General features: G+C 50.7%; 1 protein-coding gene across 2 annotated transcripts in view; it reads left to right on the plus strand.

Moving 5' to 3' along the window:
- The first annotated feature begins 13,307 nt into the window (after positions 1-13,307).
- The window catches only part of POU2F3 (POU class 2 homeobox 3), an 86,573-nt gene continuing 83,215 nt past the window's right edge, over positions 13,308-16,665 (plus strand). For both annotated transcript variants that reach the window (XM_081541560.1, XM_081541559.1), the window contains exon 1: positions 13,308-13,339. In XM_081541560.1, coding sequence (XP_081397686.1) covers positions 13,312-13,339 — 28 coding nt within the window. In that variant the 5' untranslated portion in view covers positions 13,308-13,311. The remainder of the gene's footprint in view (positions 13,340-16,665) is intronic.

A 16,665-nucleotide genomic window follows, 5' to 3' on the forward strand; every position in this document is an offset into this window, starting at 1 on the left:
GCCTGGCAGGCTACAGTCCATACTGTCACAAAGAGTCAGACATGAATGAAGCACACACTCATTGAACTATAATTGATTTACAATGTTGTGTTAGTTTCTGTTGTACAGCAAAGTGATTCAGTTGCACACACACACACATATATATAATAATTTGCATTTGTTAATCCCAAACTCCCAATCTATTCTTCCCCACCATCCCTGATCCCTTGGCAACCACAAGTCTGTTCTCTATGTCTGTGAGTCTGTTTCTGTTTTGTAGATAAATTCATTTGTGTTATATTTCAGATTCTACATGTAAGTGATATTATATGGTATTTGTCTTTCTGATTTGCTTCACTTAGTATGATCATCTCTAGGTTCATTCATGTTGTTGCAAATGGCATTTTAATTCTTTTTTATGACTGAGTAGTATTCCACTAATACGTGTACCTTTTTTTTTTTATCCATTCACCTGTCAGTGGACATTTATGTTGTCTCCATGTCTTGGCTGTTGTAAATAGTGCTTCTATGAACATAGGGGTATATGTATCTTTTTAAATTAGAGTTTTGTCTGGATATATGGCCAGGAATGGGATTGCTGGATCATGTGGCAATTATATTTTTAGAATTTTGAGGAAACTCCGTATTGTTTTCCATAATGGCTGTACCAATTTACGTTCCCACCAGCAGTGTAGGAGGATCCCCTTTTCTCCACACCCTCTTCAGCATGTTATTTGTAGACTTTTAAATGATGGCTATTCTGACTGGTATCTCTAATTTTCTTGAAGAGATCTCTAGACTTTCCCATTCTCTTGATGAAAGTGAAAGAGGAGAGTGAAAAAGTTGGCTTAAAGCTCAACGTTCAGAAAACTAAGATCATGGCATCTGGTCCCATCACTTCATGGCAAAGAGACGGGGAAACAGTGGAAACAGTGACAGACTTTATTTTATTTAGCTCCAAAATCACTGCAGATGGTGACTGCAGCCATGAAATTAAAAGATGCTTGCTCCTTGGAAGAAAAGTTATGACCAACCTAGACAGCATATTAAAAAGCAGAGACATTATTTTGCCAACAAAAGTCCGTCTAGTCAAATCTATGGTTTTTTCCAGTAGTCATGGATGTGAGAGTTGGACTATAAAGAAAGCTGAGTGCTGAAGAACTGATGCTTTTGAACTGTGGTGTTGGAGAAGACTCTTGAGAGTCCCTTGGACTGCAAGGAGATCCAACCAGTCTATCCTAAAGGAAATCAGTCCTGAATATTCATTGGAAGAACTGATGCTGAAGCTGAAACTCCCATACTTTGGCCACCTGATGCGAAGAACTGACTCATTGGAAAAGACCCTGATGCTGGGAAAGATTGAAGGCAGGAGGAGAAGGGGACAACAGAGGGTGAGATGGCTGGATAGCATCACCAACTCAATAGACATGAGTTTGAGTAAACTCTGGGAGTTGGTGATAGACAGGAAGGCCTGGCGTGCTGCAGTCCATGGGGTCACAAAGAGTCAGACAACGACTGTGCGACCAAACTGAACTGATTCTGACTGGAGTGAGGTGATACCTCATGGTAGTTTTGATTTGCAGTTCTCTAACAATTAGTGAGGTTGAACATCTTTTCATGGGCCTACTGCTGGCCATGATTCTTATTTGCTATGCAGTCTTGATTTGTTACTTTACCTCTGTGTACCTCAGCTCTCTCAGCTACAAAATGGGCTTAATTGTGAGACTCCGGTGAATTTATATGTGTTAAGTGCCCTTCACAGAGAGAATGCTCACTGTGCTAGCTGTCATTAATATTGTTACTGTTCATGAGAAAAGCAGCTATTTACTCATTTATAAACCCAAGACAACTAAGCCAGGCATCTTTTTAAAAGTCATTTACTTAAAAAAAAAAAATTACATATTTTGGCTATGCTGGGTCTTAGTTGTGGTATGCAGGATATATATATATAGATAGATATTTTGTTTTTAGTTGCAGCGTGTGAATTCTTAGTTGTAGCACGTGAGAGCTAGTTCCCTGATGAGGGATCAGACCGGGGTCCCTTACATTGGGAGCATGAAGTCGTAGCCACTGGGCCACCAGGCAAGTCCCAGGCAGGGATCTTGAAGGCCTCTTCACTTCCAGAGTATCTTCTAGCATAAAGAGGCTGTAATATGAAATGCTGGGCCAGATACTGAGGACTTCCAAGGAGGAGGGACGTGCATGGCTGAGTTGATTGGGGAAGGTTTCCTGGGATGGGATGGGACATGGGTTGAGGCTGCAGGCTGGTCAAGATTTGGCAAGGTAGAGGGGACCATGTGAGCACAGGGCAGAGACTGGAGTGTTTCAGGGTTGGGCAAGTTCCAGGGGTCACAACTCCTTAGAGGGAGGAGCCTTCCCCACAGACCTTGCAGAGCGAAAGGGGCTTGGTGGGCTGCCCCATTTTTCTGCTCCCCAGCACCCCCAGAACAGGCTACTGCTGCCCCTTGAACTGTGCTGGTCAGAGAGTTGTGCAGGAGCCAGGTTTGCTTGGCCATGGTCAAGTTAGGGGTTGAGGGGTGGGGAGATATCCTTTTCAAGTGGACATGCCTCTTTCTGTACCTGTTTTCAAGAACCAGCTTCAGTCCTGCCAGGAGACAAGCAGGGGAGGTATTCTTCCCCAAGCCTTTTCCTCTGCCCAGAGTCTTCAAGGCACCTGGATAGGGTGGGTGGAGCTACAGAGGAATCTGGCCGAAAGTGGGGCCAGGACTGCTCCCCAGAAGCAATAACAATGCATATGAAGAATGTGGGTACCGGCTCAGTCCCATCTCTGGATGGCTTCACCACCTTCCAAGACCCCAGTTCCATTGCTCACTAAGAGAGAGGGACTCTCTAGGGAATCTTCCTAAACGACGGCATTCACCATGTAGTTGCTGCTCGGCATCCTACCGTAAATTGTTGGCTGTTTAACTTGTTACTGAGTTGGTAAGTTGTGTCTGACTCTTCTGCAACCCCATGGACGGTAGCCCGCTGGACTCTCCTGTCCATGGAATCCTCCAGGCAAGGATACTGGAGTGGGTTGCTATGCCCTTCTCCAGGGGACTTTCTTGACCCAGGGATCGAACCCAGGTTTCCTGCATTGCTTTATTTTTCCATCTGAGCCACCAGAGAAGCTGGGCAATTGAATTGCTTCTTGTGACTGGCTCCTATGGCCAGTATTCGGTAGATAGCATTCAATTACCTCCAGATGGCGCTGTTCCAGTTTATTCTACACTAGCACTAGCAGTGTGTGAAAGGCCCCGTTTCCCCACGTTGCTGCTGTATCAGGGTTCTTCAGAGAAACAGAACAGAATGTGTGTGTGTGTGTGTGTGTGTGTGTGTGTGTGTGCGTGTGTTTGTGTATACATGCAGACATATATATATCACACACACACATATATATACAGTTGATATATATGTATGTGATACAGTTGATAATATGTGTGTGTATATATACACACACATACAGTTGATACATACACACATACATATATACACCCATATATACAGTTGTTTATATATATATATATATATATACACATACATAAACACAACTGAACTCATTTCACATGCTAGCAAGGTAATGCTTATAATCCTTCAAGCTAAGCTTCAAGGGTATATGAACTGAGAACTTCGAGATGTACAAGCTGGATTTAGAAAAGGCAGAGGAACCAGAGATCAAATTGCCAACATTCATTGGACCATAGAAAAAGCAACAGAATTCCAGAAAGACATCTATTTCTGCTTCGTTGACTACACTAAAGCCTTTGACTGTGTGGATCACAACAAACTGTGGAAAATTCTTAAAGAGATGGGAATACCAGCACACCTTACCTGCCTTCTGAGAAATCTGTATGCATGTCGAGAAGCAACAGTTATGGACAGGGAACATCAGACTGGTTCCAAATTGGGAAAGGAGTATGTCAAGGCTGTATATTTTCACCCTGCTTATTTAACTTATATGTAGAGTACATCATGCGAAATCCTGGGCTGGATGAAGCACAAGCTATAATCAAGATTGCCAGGAGAAATATCAATAACCTCAGATATGCAGATGACACCACCCTTATGGCAGAAAGCAAAGAAGAACTAAAGAGCCTTTTGGTGAAGGAGGAGAATGAAAAAGTTAGCTTAAAACTCAACATTCAAAAAACTAAGATCATGGCATCTGGTCCCATCACTTCATGGCAAATAGATGGGGAAATAATGGAAACAGTGACAGACTTTATTTTGGGGGGCTCCAAAATCACTGCAGATTGTGACTGCAGCCATGAAATTAAAAGACTTACTCCTTGGAAGAAAAGCTATGACAAACCTAGACAGTGTATTAAAAGGCAGAGACATCACTTTGCCAACGAAGGCCCATATAGTCAAAACTATGGTTTTTCCAGTAGTCACGTATGGATGTGAGAGCTGGGCAATAAAAAAGTCTGAGCACTGAAGAATTGATGCCCTTGAACGGTTTTGGAGAGGACTCTTGAGAGTGCCTTGGACAGCAAGGAGATCAAACCAGTCAGTCCTAAAGGAAATCAGTCCTGAATATTCATTGGAAGGACTGATGCTGAAGCTGAAGCTCCAGTACTTTGGCCACCTGATGTGAGGAACTGACTCATTGGAAAAGACCCTGTTGCTGGGAAAGAATGAAGGCAAGAGGAGAAGGGGACAACAGAGGATGAGATGATTGGTTGGCATTACTGACTCAATGGACGCAAGTTTGAGCAAACTCCTGAAGATGGTAATGGACAGGTAAGCCTGGCATGCTGCAGTCTGGGGGGTTGCAAAGAGTCAGACACGACTGAATGACTGAACAACAACAAATATACAGTTAAGCCTTGAACAAGGCAAGGGCTACCCTTGTGTGTGTGGGGGGGGGGGTCGCAAGGAGAGTGACCCTTTACAGAATCAAAAATCAAAGTATGGGGGACTTCCCTGGTGGTCCAGTAGTTAGGAATCCACCTTGCAATGCAGGGAACACAGGTTCAATCCTTGGTCGGGGAGTAAGATCCCACATGCCACAGGGCATCTAAGCCCACATGCCACCACCAAAGATCCCTCGTGCTGAAACTAATATCCGATACAGTCAAATAAATAAATAAATATTTTTTAAAAAATCTGAGTATGATTTATAGTTGGCCCTCCATACCCATGTTCCTTAGTATCCGCAGCTCTGCATCCTCACTTTCAACTGTGGATTGTGTGGTACTATAGTATTTACTATTGAAAAAAATCCCCAGACAACTGTATTCAGGCTCTTCAAACCCATCTTGTTCAAGGGTCAAACACACACACTAATTGGTTTTAGCTCATGAGATTGGAGATCTGGCCAGTCAAGTCCTGGCAGCTGGCAGATTAGGCAAAAGTTGATGTGGCAGCCTTGAGTCTGAAATCTATAGGGCAGGTCAGCAGCTGGAAACTCACTCACTTTCCATGTTGAGTCTTGAGGCAGAATTCCTTCTCCAGGAAACCTGTCTTTGCTCTTAAGGCTTTCAGCTGATTGTATGAGGCCCACCCACTTTATCAAAGATCATATCCTTTACTGAAAGGCAACTGACTGTACAATAGACATTAATCATTTCTACAAAATACCTTCACAGCAACACCTACTCTAATATTAGACCAAACAACTAGCAACGTAGCCTAGCCAAGCTGACACAGAAAATTCACCAGCACATCTGCTATCACTTTATATTATCACCAAGTGTTAGTATTTTGACTATGAGAAGCATCAGAGTATTCTACAAGTTTATTCTCCTATATGAACAAGTGACCATAGAGAGGTGACTGGCCGTGCTGGTTCCCTGTTTGTTCCTGGGCCCCTGCGTTCTCCACCTCCCTCTGCCCTGCTTTATGCCCCAGGACTCCAACCTCTGGATCAGCCTAACCTAGGCTCCCTCACCTGTGGCTCAGCCAGGAGAAGCACCAGTGGTCATAGGGCAGGATGAGAGATTTGAGACCTGGCTTCCCTGCCCCTGGCTTCCTTGGCACCATAGCTCTGGCCCCTGGCTTTTTCCCTCCAAGGCTCCAGACCTCCTTGGGCTCCTGGACCACCATTCCTCCTTGGTCCTCTTCAGCCCTAGCTTCTCAGTGTCCCTTAACCCCACTGTGTTGTTCAGTTGCCAAATCGTGTCCAACCCTTTGCAATCCCATAGACTACAGCACGCCAGGCCTCCCTGTCCCTCACTATCCCCCGGAGTTTGCCGAAGTTCATGACCATTGAATCGATGATGCCATCCAACCATCTCATCCTCTGTCACTTTCTTCTCCTTCTGCCCTCAATCCTTCCCAGCATTAGGGTTTTTTCCAATGAGTCAGCTGTTCACATCAGGTGGCCGAAGTTTTGGAGCTTCAGCTTGAGCATCAGTCCTTCCAATGAATATTCAGGATTGATTTCCTTTAGGATGGACTGGTTTGATCTCCTTGCTGTCCAAGGGACTCTCAAGAGTCTTCTCCAGCACCACAGTTTGAAAGCAGCAATTCTTCGGCATTCAGCCTTCTTTCTGGTCCAATTCTCACAACCGTAAGTGAGTACTGGAAAGACCATAGGCCACTGGCACCTCTGTAAATAAGCACTCCTTCGTCAAAGGACCTCTGAGTGAGGCTGACTGTTTTCCTGCAGAGATCCTGATGACAATAGCTGTCCCAGATGGGGACCCAGAAAAATGGACAGTGGATGGGAAGAGGGCCAAAGTAAGGTGGATGGCACAGGCCTATTTGATCCTTGGGAGAAAGTCCAGACCTCAGGGGGCTTCCAGTGAAGCTAGGGAGAGAAGGCAGATCACCAGCTACCTAAGGGCCCAGAGCTTTTCTGGGGTGGCTTCTGCATGCCTGAAGACGGTGGTCTCACCGTATGGGTCCTGGCTCCAGCCTTGTGTCTCCTGTTGGGAGAATGTGTGGACTCCCAGGGGTAGGGGGTGGGATGAAGGGACCCTGCACTCACAGCCCCCTCCTCTCCTGCACTCCAGGAGCAGAAGCCTCTCTACCCGCTGCCTCTACACCTGCCTTTCAGGATTCCCGCCTGTCCTGATGGTGGGGACATGTCCCTTCTCCCCCGACTCCATGGCTCTGAATTCCAGGCTCCCCCTTCCTCTCTGGAGAACTCCCCCCTCTCTTCCTCTTGCATCTCCCTCTTTGCCGCCTCCTGCCATCTGCCCTGAGAAGATTTTTAACTATTTCCCGTTTAAAAAAGAAATCAAAACCACCCCAAGCCCCAGTCCTGCTCCACCTCTGCCCTATTTCTCCTCATGCCTTCACAGTCCACCTTCTTGCCAGACTCCTCCTCCGCTCCCGCCCCACGCCGTGGCACTCAAGCTTAGGCTGTGTTGCAATCAGCAGAAGTCACCTGCTCCTGAAACCAGTGGATTATTTCCACCTAAGTTAGGCCCGATTCAAGGTCCTCCTTGTGCAAATATCATCATCTTCCCTCGCTTGTGGTTTTCCACCTCTTGTACTCTGTGATCCAGCTGGCTTGTACTGTGTGGGCTCCCCCAGGGTGCCACGCACCCTCCTGACATATTGCTGTTCTTTTTGCTTGTACTGCTTACACTCCATTCCTCCTCCTTCCTCTTTGCTGGGGTTTCTACTTAGATGTCCCAGCTTCAGAGAAGACTTCGCTGATGACTACCCGCAGATTCAGGTACGGTGTGCCCCTCTGTGGGCCCCATGTGCGTGCTAAGTCACTTCAGTTGTGTCCAACTCTTTGCACCCCTATGAACCATAGCCTGCCAGGCTCCTCTGTCCATGGGATTCTCCAGGCAGGAACACTGGAGTGGGTTGCCATGCCTGCCTTCAGGGGATCTTCCCGACCCAGGGATCTAACCCATGTCTCTTATGTCTCTTGTCTTGGCAGGGGGGGTTCTTACCACTAGCACCACCTGAGAAGCCCGGTGGGCCCTATCGTCCCCTCTATTTCCCTGAGACGCAGGCCCCAGGATGAGGCACTTGCCCCGGGATGGTCTGCAAGCATGACCAGGCCATGAACTTCCTGAGGGCAGGGACACTGCCTGGTGTCTATTCCATTCCCAGCCCCTATCCTAATGCATAGCTCCAGGGGGTACTCAACTCTCAGCTCGAGATGGATGCATAGACAAATGGCGCTGACCTCCTCTGTGTGTGGGTGTAGGACTGGCATGGAGCTCAGAAGCTCTGGAGGGCAGTGTGGGAGGTGGGACATTTTAACCAGCAGAGCTGTCCAGCAAAAGGACTGACAGCCCAAGGCAGTGACTGGATGACTCCAACTGGGCTTTCCATGGTAAAGTCTGGCCTTTGATGGGAAGCATGGACTAGAAGACCCTACAGCGGCCTGAAATTAACACTCAATATCTCCAACCGTCAGGGAACTGGGACCCTTGCCTGTGGTTCCCCCAGACATGGACAGGCACCACAGGAGACAGTGGGGAGACCTTGGAAGAGCAGGTGGGGCGGGGGCTGGAGTCAGGATCACACTCCCATCACCACAAGAGGGCGCCCTGAGCTTAGACGTGCCCTGAGCCTGCATGGGGACTGGGAGGCTTACCTACCTGATGGGGGGAGGCAGAGAGAGTCAGGCAAGGTCTCACTGAGGCAAGGTTCTGCAGAAGATGTGATTAGAGTGGCCAGACCCTGGACCAATGCTGGCCCCAAGGTCAAAAGAGTTCATTGGAGATCAGAGTTGTTACGCTGTTTTAAAATTAAATACATATATTATGAACTATTACTTGAGAACTTCAAGAGCAAAGCGGGCAACAAGTTTGTGTGTACTCCCCCTAGACGGGGGTGGGGGTGGGGGCGAGGGGGTGGGGTTCAGCACTGGGGATATCAGGGGCAGGGAACAGCTGTGTCCTGACCACTATGGCCTCTCCCGTCCACTTCCCAGGAAAGCTGCTTTACTCTGGTTCCCAGAGCACCTCTCACTCTGTCACCGCGACACTAACCCCCACCACCCCCATTCTGCCAATACCCCCATTCTGCCAATACGCCTCCTGGCAATGGTGCCATCAGATGGACTCTAGGTGTGATTTTTAAAAGAGGCCCAGGATTTCTCCTGGCCTCTGTCTTCCTTCCATCTGCTCTTGTGGGAAGCCTGAGCTGAATCTCGTTCCCTGTGGTCACCCCAAGGCAGGGGGCTGACCCCCACCCCACACCCCTACACTCCGGGCGCTACAGCCCATCTGGCAGACAGAAAGAACGAGATGAGACTTGTTACTTGGTGGCCTTCCAGGCTGCCTGTCTTCTCCACCCTTCTCCCAGTCCTGACAACTCAATCCAGCTGACATGACAGGAAACAAGTGAGCTGGAGGGCCTGCAGCCAAGGAGTCCACTTTGCTGAGGTAGGGAACAGGGCTGTGGCCCCACCTCCCTCCCCGAGCACCTTCTCCAGGGGTAAAGCTTGTTTCCAGAAATGTGTCTGGAAGGGTAGACTTAACTCCCAGAGCCTTCTGTCCTTGAAGCAAAAGAAGTTGACAGCTTGCTCAAGTAGAAATGGGGCTGGGGAGCTAGTGACTTCCTAGAGGTGCAGCCAAGGGGATCAGATGTCACCCCAGGAGGACCAGAAGGACCCCAGGAGGGATCCAAGTTGATCACAGTTTGGGGACAACAGGATCTTGGAGCAAAGATTTGGCTGCTTTCTGAAAAAGCCCTCCAGCTGTTGAGAGGATGGGGGTAGAGGAGGAAGGGGAAGGTCATTTGCATAAAATTTACATGTGATTTGCATGTGGTGCTTTTGATGTCCAAAGGCATTGAAATTTCCTGTCCTTGCTTCTTTTCCCTTTTCTTTCCTCTGTTCCTTTCCAACCTCCAGGCAACTCCCTATCTCTCTCCTCTCCCCACAGCTTTTTCTCTTTCACACTAAACAGAGGAATGGAGTGAGTATTAGGCCTCAGGGGTTGGGGCTTCCCACTTGCCATCTGCCCAGAATTCAGAGAGCTGATTTCATGGAGACTCTTGAGTGTTCCATAGAAGCACTCACAGTCTCCACGAAGGAGGGAGGGACAAAGGGGTCTTTTGCACTCCTGTTCCAGTTCATCTAGTGGAAATGATCATCAAGCAAGTCAGAAAGGGAAGGAACAAAAATTGTCCAACACTGCCCCTCAGCCCACCCAACTTTTAAAGGCCCAGGAAGAACATATGAAGAAGGAATAGAGAGAATAGAGGGTCTCTGTTCCTTCTATACTTGCCGTGTGATCCTGGGCAAGTCCTCTGTGTGTGCATGCTCAATCGCACAGCTAAGTCCACCTCTTTGTGACCCTATCGACTGTAGCCTGCCAGGCTCCTCTGCCCATGGGATTTCCCAGACAAGAATATTGGAATGGGTAGCCATTTCCTTCTCCAAGGGACCTTCCCAACTCAGCGATTGAATCTGCGTCTCCTGTGTCTCCTGCTTTGGCAGGTGGATTCTTTACCACTGAGCCACCTGGAAAGCCCAGGCAAGTCTTTCCTGCCTGTGGACCTCGGGGAGGTCCCTCAAGATCCCTCATATGATTATTTCTAGGTCCCTGCCACCTCGAGTGATACAATCATAGAAAGGAAAAGAAAAGAAGAGGAGACAGGCTCAGACATTGGACAGCAGGATCAAAAGTATCAGCTTTGGAGTCGGGCAGACCTAGTCTAAATTTCAACTCTCCCATCTACTAGCTATATTAATCCCCCTGAACTTCAGTTTCCTCATCTATAAAAGGAACCTAAAAATTTTATGCTTCTCCTAAAGGTGTGCTGACTAAGTAAGAAGGTATATGCCCAGCATGGAGAACTTTCTTGGCATATAGGAAGTGCTCAGTCAGTATTTACTGAATGAATGAGTAAATGAATGAAGGTGAGATCCTGTCTGCCACCTCTCCCCCACCCTCCCATCCTCCGTCCAATCTCCCTTCCCGCACACAATCTCCCCTCCCATGGTCTGGAACCCACAGCTGTCCTTCCAACTATGAACCTATAAGGCCCCATATGGCCCCATCTCTGCCCCAGTGGCCCCATTCCCAGAAGTTCCACCCTTCCCAACCCCAGGACCCCAGAATCCTAGGCTGCTAGAGCTGGAAGTCCCTTAGAAGTCATTAGGTACATGTTCCTCTGGCTTCTGGAAAAGTAAAGCCCCGGAAAGAAATGTAACTTTGCACATAGAAAAGAGACATAGGTTCCAGATAATGGTGGTCAGAGAATCAGACCCCTGATGCACATGGCTATGCAAATAGTATGCAAATAGAGATAGGGAAATCGCAAGCACACACGGGTATATAAACTATGTGCAGGCATTTTTCTAGGATGACGGTAGGTGAAGTGCAGTTGTAGATAAGCAATGGCCTCAGGTTTGGGGCCAAACCTGAAGCGGAGGAGGGGAGGAAAAGGAGAGGAAAGAGAAGGGAAGGAAGGGACAGGCTGGCAGTGTCCTGAGGCAGATGGGGGAGGGGATATCCCTGGGTTCACTAGGCCTCCAAAAAGCTACTGGGCTCTTTCCTCTGCCAGAAGAAACAGGAAGAAATTCTCCTGCCTTCTTGCCAAGGGTGGAGAGAGGAGAGGAAGGTGCGACTGGGGGAGAGTGGTTGTATGGACCCGAAGAAGTGCTTATTAAACACTTTCTATCCCTGCAGGGCCACTGTGGCACCCACTGAGCCTTTTCTGACACCTGTCTTGTACCCTACATGGTGTTTGGTGCTGTGGGGAAGACAATCAGTTAACAACCAGGAGGAAGAATAAGAAAAGTCCCATAGAACCGGCCACAAGGGCTGTTAGGAACATTGGAATGTTATGGTAATTTAATAACAGATCAGGTAACTTCTAACTTCAGAAAGGAGGTGGCATCTGAATTATGTACAGAGGGAATAGAGTGTAGAGCTTTCAAATAAGAGCTCTGTTACTTACTGGCTGGGTAACTTTGGGCAAGCTAAACCCTCTAAACCTCATTTTCCCCCTACTGTAAAATGGAAATATAACAGTCCAATGTATAGTTGTTATGAGGACTAAACAAGATCAAGTGCCTTTAAAGTGCTGGTTAGCACACTGTCTGACACACACTGAAAGCTCAATAAGTACTGGATGTTATGACGGGGATTATGGGAGTGGATGGTGGGTGGATATACCAGTTGGAAAAAATACTGCAAACAACGCATAGAGGCAGAGAAGTTCAAGATCTGCTCTGTAAGCGCTTGATAGGGAGACCTGCCTGGAAAGTAAGGCGAGGGCTGCTCCTGCTGGGGGCACCCAGCTTCCTAGGCTTATAGGCAGGTCGTCTCTTGACCTTGGCACCTCTTACTGGGACCTGAAGAGTGAAGCAGAAGAGGAGGGGAGCTCAGAGGATGAGTCTATGATGAATGCTGGAGAGAGCATGGAGTGCGAGTCCAGAGACCTATGCCTGGCCAGGACCCTACCCTCAGCCAGACTCCTTCCATCACTAGGGTATTGTGTTGCCTTTGGACAAGTCACTTCCCAGCTCTGTACTTGAGGGAGGTGGCGGCTCCCACAGCCCCTGTCACTCAGTAAATAACTTTCACATCATCCTCTCAAAGAGCCTCACAGCAACCTGGAACCTGATAGAGCAGGCAAGAGACAGAATCTTCACCTAGAAAATGTGATAATTAGCTGGGCCCCATCCAGGTCCCAGGAGGAGATGAGGATGCATGGGGACTTAGGTGAGCTTGGCCACCTGCTAAGTTCCTGTCATTAGATCCAGTTAAGATTAGCATCTGTCCCATTTTTTGGATGAGTAAACTGAGGTCAGGGAGGTGATGAGCCTCCTCTCAAGTTACACAGCCGGCAAGCGGCTGAGAGGTAGAATTCCAACTCTAGATTCTTTTCAGCACACTCTCGTGGCTTCTCCAGACACTCCAGAACTCCTCGAAGAGCTGGGGCATCTGTCCAGACGAAAGCTCAGGCCCCCGCTGGTTAATCCTCCAGGGGTTCCTCAATGGGGCCAGCCGGACCGGGAGCATGGGTCGCCGCGGCCGGGCGCGGTGGGGAGAGGCCGCCGGCCGGTCTGGGGCGGACAGGTGTTCCGCAGGGTCGGGACCCGCCCCGGCAGCACCGACTGCCCCCTCCGCCGGCCCCTGGCTCCCCGAATGCAAATCGCTGCTTTGCCTGGGCCCGGGGCCAGGCGCGGGGGCCCTGCCAGGGGGCGTGGCCCGCGGCCCCCGCCCGCCGCGCGGCGTGCTCACCTGAGGAGTGTGGCAATCCCGCCGCTCCGAGTGCTGCCCGGGCGGCCGCGAGCGAGCAGCGGAGCGCGCGACGGCGGCGGCGACGGCTCCGGCGGCGGCTCCCGCGGCGGTGGCGGCCGGGGGCGGGAGGCAGGAGACCCTGGCTTCCCCCGGGGCCCGGCTGGGGCAGACGCGAGGGGCCTGGGGGGGCGCTGGCTTTGGCCCCGCCTGGGGCAGGATGGTGAATCTGGAACCCATGCACCCAGGTGAGGGGCGGAGGGCGCGAGCTGTGACAGGTGTCCCTGCGTGCGGAAAGGGGCAAAGGACTGGGGCGCCGCTCCCGGGGGTCTTGTTCCCCTGCGGCCAGGAGAGGGCGGTGTGGACAGCCGGTCACCCGGGGCGGGCGGGCGCCTGGAACGTCTGGGGGACTTGGGGGAAGAATGCAGGTGGGGGCTACAGCGTGGGGGTGGCAGGGCTTCTGAAGGCTCGCAGCACCCCAAGAGCCACAGCTGTGTGGGACCTGGGGGTGCTGGGCTGTCCTAGGCTCGGGGAAGTTGCCCTGTTCACTTATTGCAGAAGAGTGGCTCACTGGCTCAACCAGGGGTGTGGACCTGGGAGTGCAGAAGTAAGGGAAGTACTTGTATCCACATGTTGGTGTTTGGTGTCCCTGGCATTTATATGAAGTGGAGGCCAAATGGACATTTGTGCCACCTAGGGGTGCCTAGGAGAAGCAAACAGAGCTGGGCATTTACAGAGGCACAACCGGGGCAGCTGCTACAGCGCACATGTATTGATTAAGGCTTAGGGAAATACGTCTGGTGAATATCAGAGGGGAGTCTACCTGTCCACAGGTATGTTGGGAGAGGAGGTGGAGCAGACTTCATGGATGAAGCTCCCCAGTTCTGTGGATCTAGGTGGTGTTACAGGCTGGTGCACGGCGGGGCTGGGGAGTCCATGTGCAGGGGCTGGGCCGGAGCTCTGTGGGACCCCACTGGAGGAGTAGCCTGCTCAGGGGCCTGTGGGAAGTCGTTCCATCTCTCTGTCTGAGAGGGGGCGTGAGAGACACATCAGCAGTGGGTGCATGGCGAGGGAGACCCAGGGGTACCCAGTTCCTGTGTTCTTTGTTCCATGTCCCATAGATTTAGATTCCAAGCTCTCCTCTCCCCAGGGGTGGGAACCGAGGCCATGGAAATGCTCTTCTGGGGGTCAGTTTCCCCTGCATGAAAAGTCTGTGGGCGTGGAGTGAACCAAGGCCCTCTCCATTTACCCGGCTGATCCCTCCTTCCCCATCCGGGGGAGGACAGGGGCTCCTAATACCGGAGGCTGGGCTTGGTGTTGGAGTGGGCCTTCTGGAAGTCTGAGGGCCTGAGCAGAGAAGGACTCCAGGTGAAGAAAGCTGAGCCTGGTTTGGCCATTTCAAACCAGCGACTTGCCTCTCAATGAGGGCAGCACCAAATGCGTGGCCTTTATTAAGGACTTCAGGGCTGTTGGTGGGAATTTTGTAACCTGCTCTCCTTTCTGGAGGAAGAATGGAGGAAGCAATTCTCAAGACCCAACCCAAGGAGCAGGGCAGGCTGAAGAGTTTGGCCCTTCCTGGAGCAGCCAGTCCTGAAATCAAGCAGCAGTAGATGCACAGGGGAGACCTAGGGACCCCAGTTTCCCCAGACGTAGTCCTGGTGCGGCTGAGAGAAAGCCAGCTGACAGTGAGGTGTTAACTCTGAGTGGATCCCTGGGCGCCAGGATGTGTCAGGAAGGGCTCGGTGAGGCGGAAGGAGCTATCCAACTGGGTCTCATCCAATGTTTGGGGAAAGTCCATTTCCAGATCCTGAAGCACCAGTATGGAGCTGGACGTGGCCAGGAGCCGATCCTGGGCTCTCGTTCCTCCACTTCCCACCAAGAAGGCCTCGGCACACATGGGGAACAAGACCTCAGGAAGATCAGAGACTTCCTGGGGGTTTTCCATCTCTTGTCTTCTGGAGGCTCCTGCTCTGGGGGAAGTGGGAGGAGGGGGGACCCTGCGACCCAGCAGGGTGGCTGCCTGAGGGTGAAGAGGATCTTGCCCAGAGCCCTAGAGGGTGAGGCTGAGGTGAGAAGGCCAAGCCCTCCTTGCCTGGCCTGGGAGGAAGCTCCAGGCTGATGCTTATCAGAAGCCCAGCACCTCCCCCAGCCCTGTCCCCTGCAGGCAGAGGGGGTGATTAAGCTAAACCCAAGGGGCACTGCCTCCTCAGGTGGGGTCTGCGTCTACCTGGTGTGGGCAACCTGAGTCATCTCTCTACATCTGCTTCCTGCCACTCCCCAGCCCACTTCTTCAGCCTGTCTCCCCTTGGGTCCCTGTGAGGTTTCTTGACCCCTCTGTGGTGTCTGGTTCCCCTTCGACAGCACCTCGAAGGGATTGCTCAGTTTGGAACTTTCTGTGAAGCCTCTCTGACTGGGTCTCCATTTGAGGGTTCCCTTTGCTGGGTCTTCTCAGTGGGCTTCTTAATCCAAGGTCGTCTTTCTAGGGTCTTTCATCGAGGGCCCTGCTGTGGGGTCTCTGAGGGAGGGTCCATCTATGGAGTGTCTCCTTGTGGGCCCCTCTCTAGGGTCTCTCAGTTCAGGATCCTCTTTGCGGAAATTTGGTCTCTCTTATTTAAAAAAAATTATTTATATATTTATTTGGCTGTGTTGGGTCTTAGTTGTGGCACTCAGGATGTTTCATTGCAGGACGTGGACTCTCTAGTTGTGATGTGCAGGCTTAGTTGCTCCACTGTGTGTGGGATCTTAGTTCCCTGACCGGGGATCGAACCAGTGGCCCCTGCATTGCAAGGTGAATTCTTATATATATATATATAGGAGTATAGACAATTAAAAATGTTGTGATAGTTTAAGGTGGACAGAAGAGGTTCAGCCATACATATACATGTATCCATTCCTCCCCTCCCATCTAGGCTGGCAAGACGGATTTTTAACCACTGGACCACCAGAAAAATCCTAAAATCTCTTTTGAACCCTATTTTTCCCCTCCCAGTGATCCTGCATCCTGTGGATACTTTATAAACAGCACTTGCCCTGCAAATTCCCAGTTTGGGGCGGGGGGGTGTGGAGGGGGACTGGCAGCACACAAAGGAGAGTGTGGGCCGCCCTGAAGTCCCCCACTCAGCAGCTCCACGAGCATGTCAGCCCCTGTGCCAGCCCATCTTTTCACTCTGATAACCTGGGTGCCAGCCATGATCCAGGTCCGCCTGGGGCCTCAGCACTTTGTATTTTGTAGAGCGCCTCTCCTTCGACACAAACACCCGAGCATGCATGAGGTCACCAGACACAGGGGCACCCCAGCTAAAGAGGGGCTCCTCCCTCCCAGGCCCCAAGCAGGTGGAGGGGTAGACAAGAGTCAGACAGAGGGCTTCCCTGGGGGTGCAGTTAAGAACCTGCCTGCCAGTGCAAGGGACAGGGATTTGATACCTGGTCCGCAAAGATCCCACATCCTCAGGGCAACTAAGCTTGTGCACCCCAACCACTGAAGCCCACTCGCCTTAGAGCCTGTGCTCCTCAACAAGAGAAGCCCGCACAGTGAGGAGCCTGCACACCCGGCAACTAGAGAGCAGTACGCACT

This window comes from Giraffa tippelskirchi, chromosome 11 (genome assembly GCF_054371585.1).
Source record: "Giraffa tippelskirchi isolate mGirTip1 chromosome 11, T2T-mGirTip1v1.2.pri, whole genome shotgun sequence".
In the NCBI taxonomy this organism is placed as follows: Eukaryota; Metazoa; Chordata; class Mammalia; order Artiodactyla; family Giraffidae; genus Giraffa; species Giraffa tippelskirchi.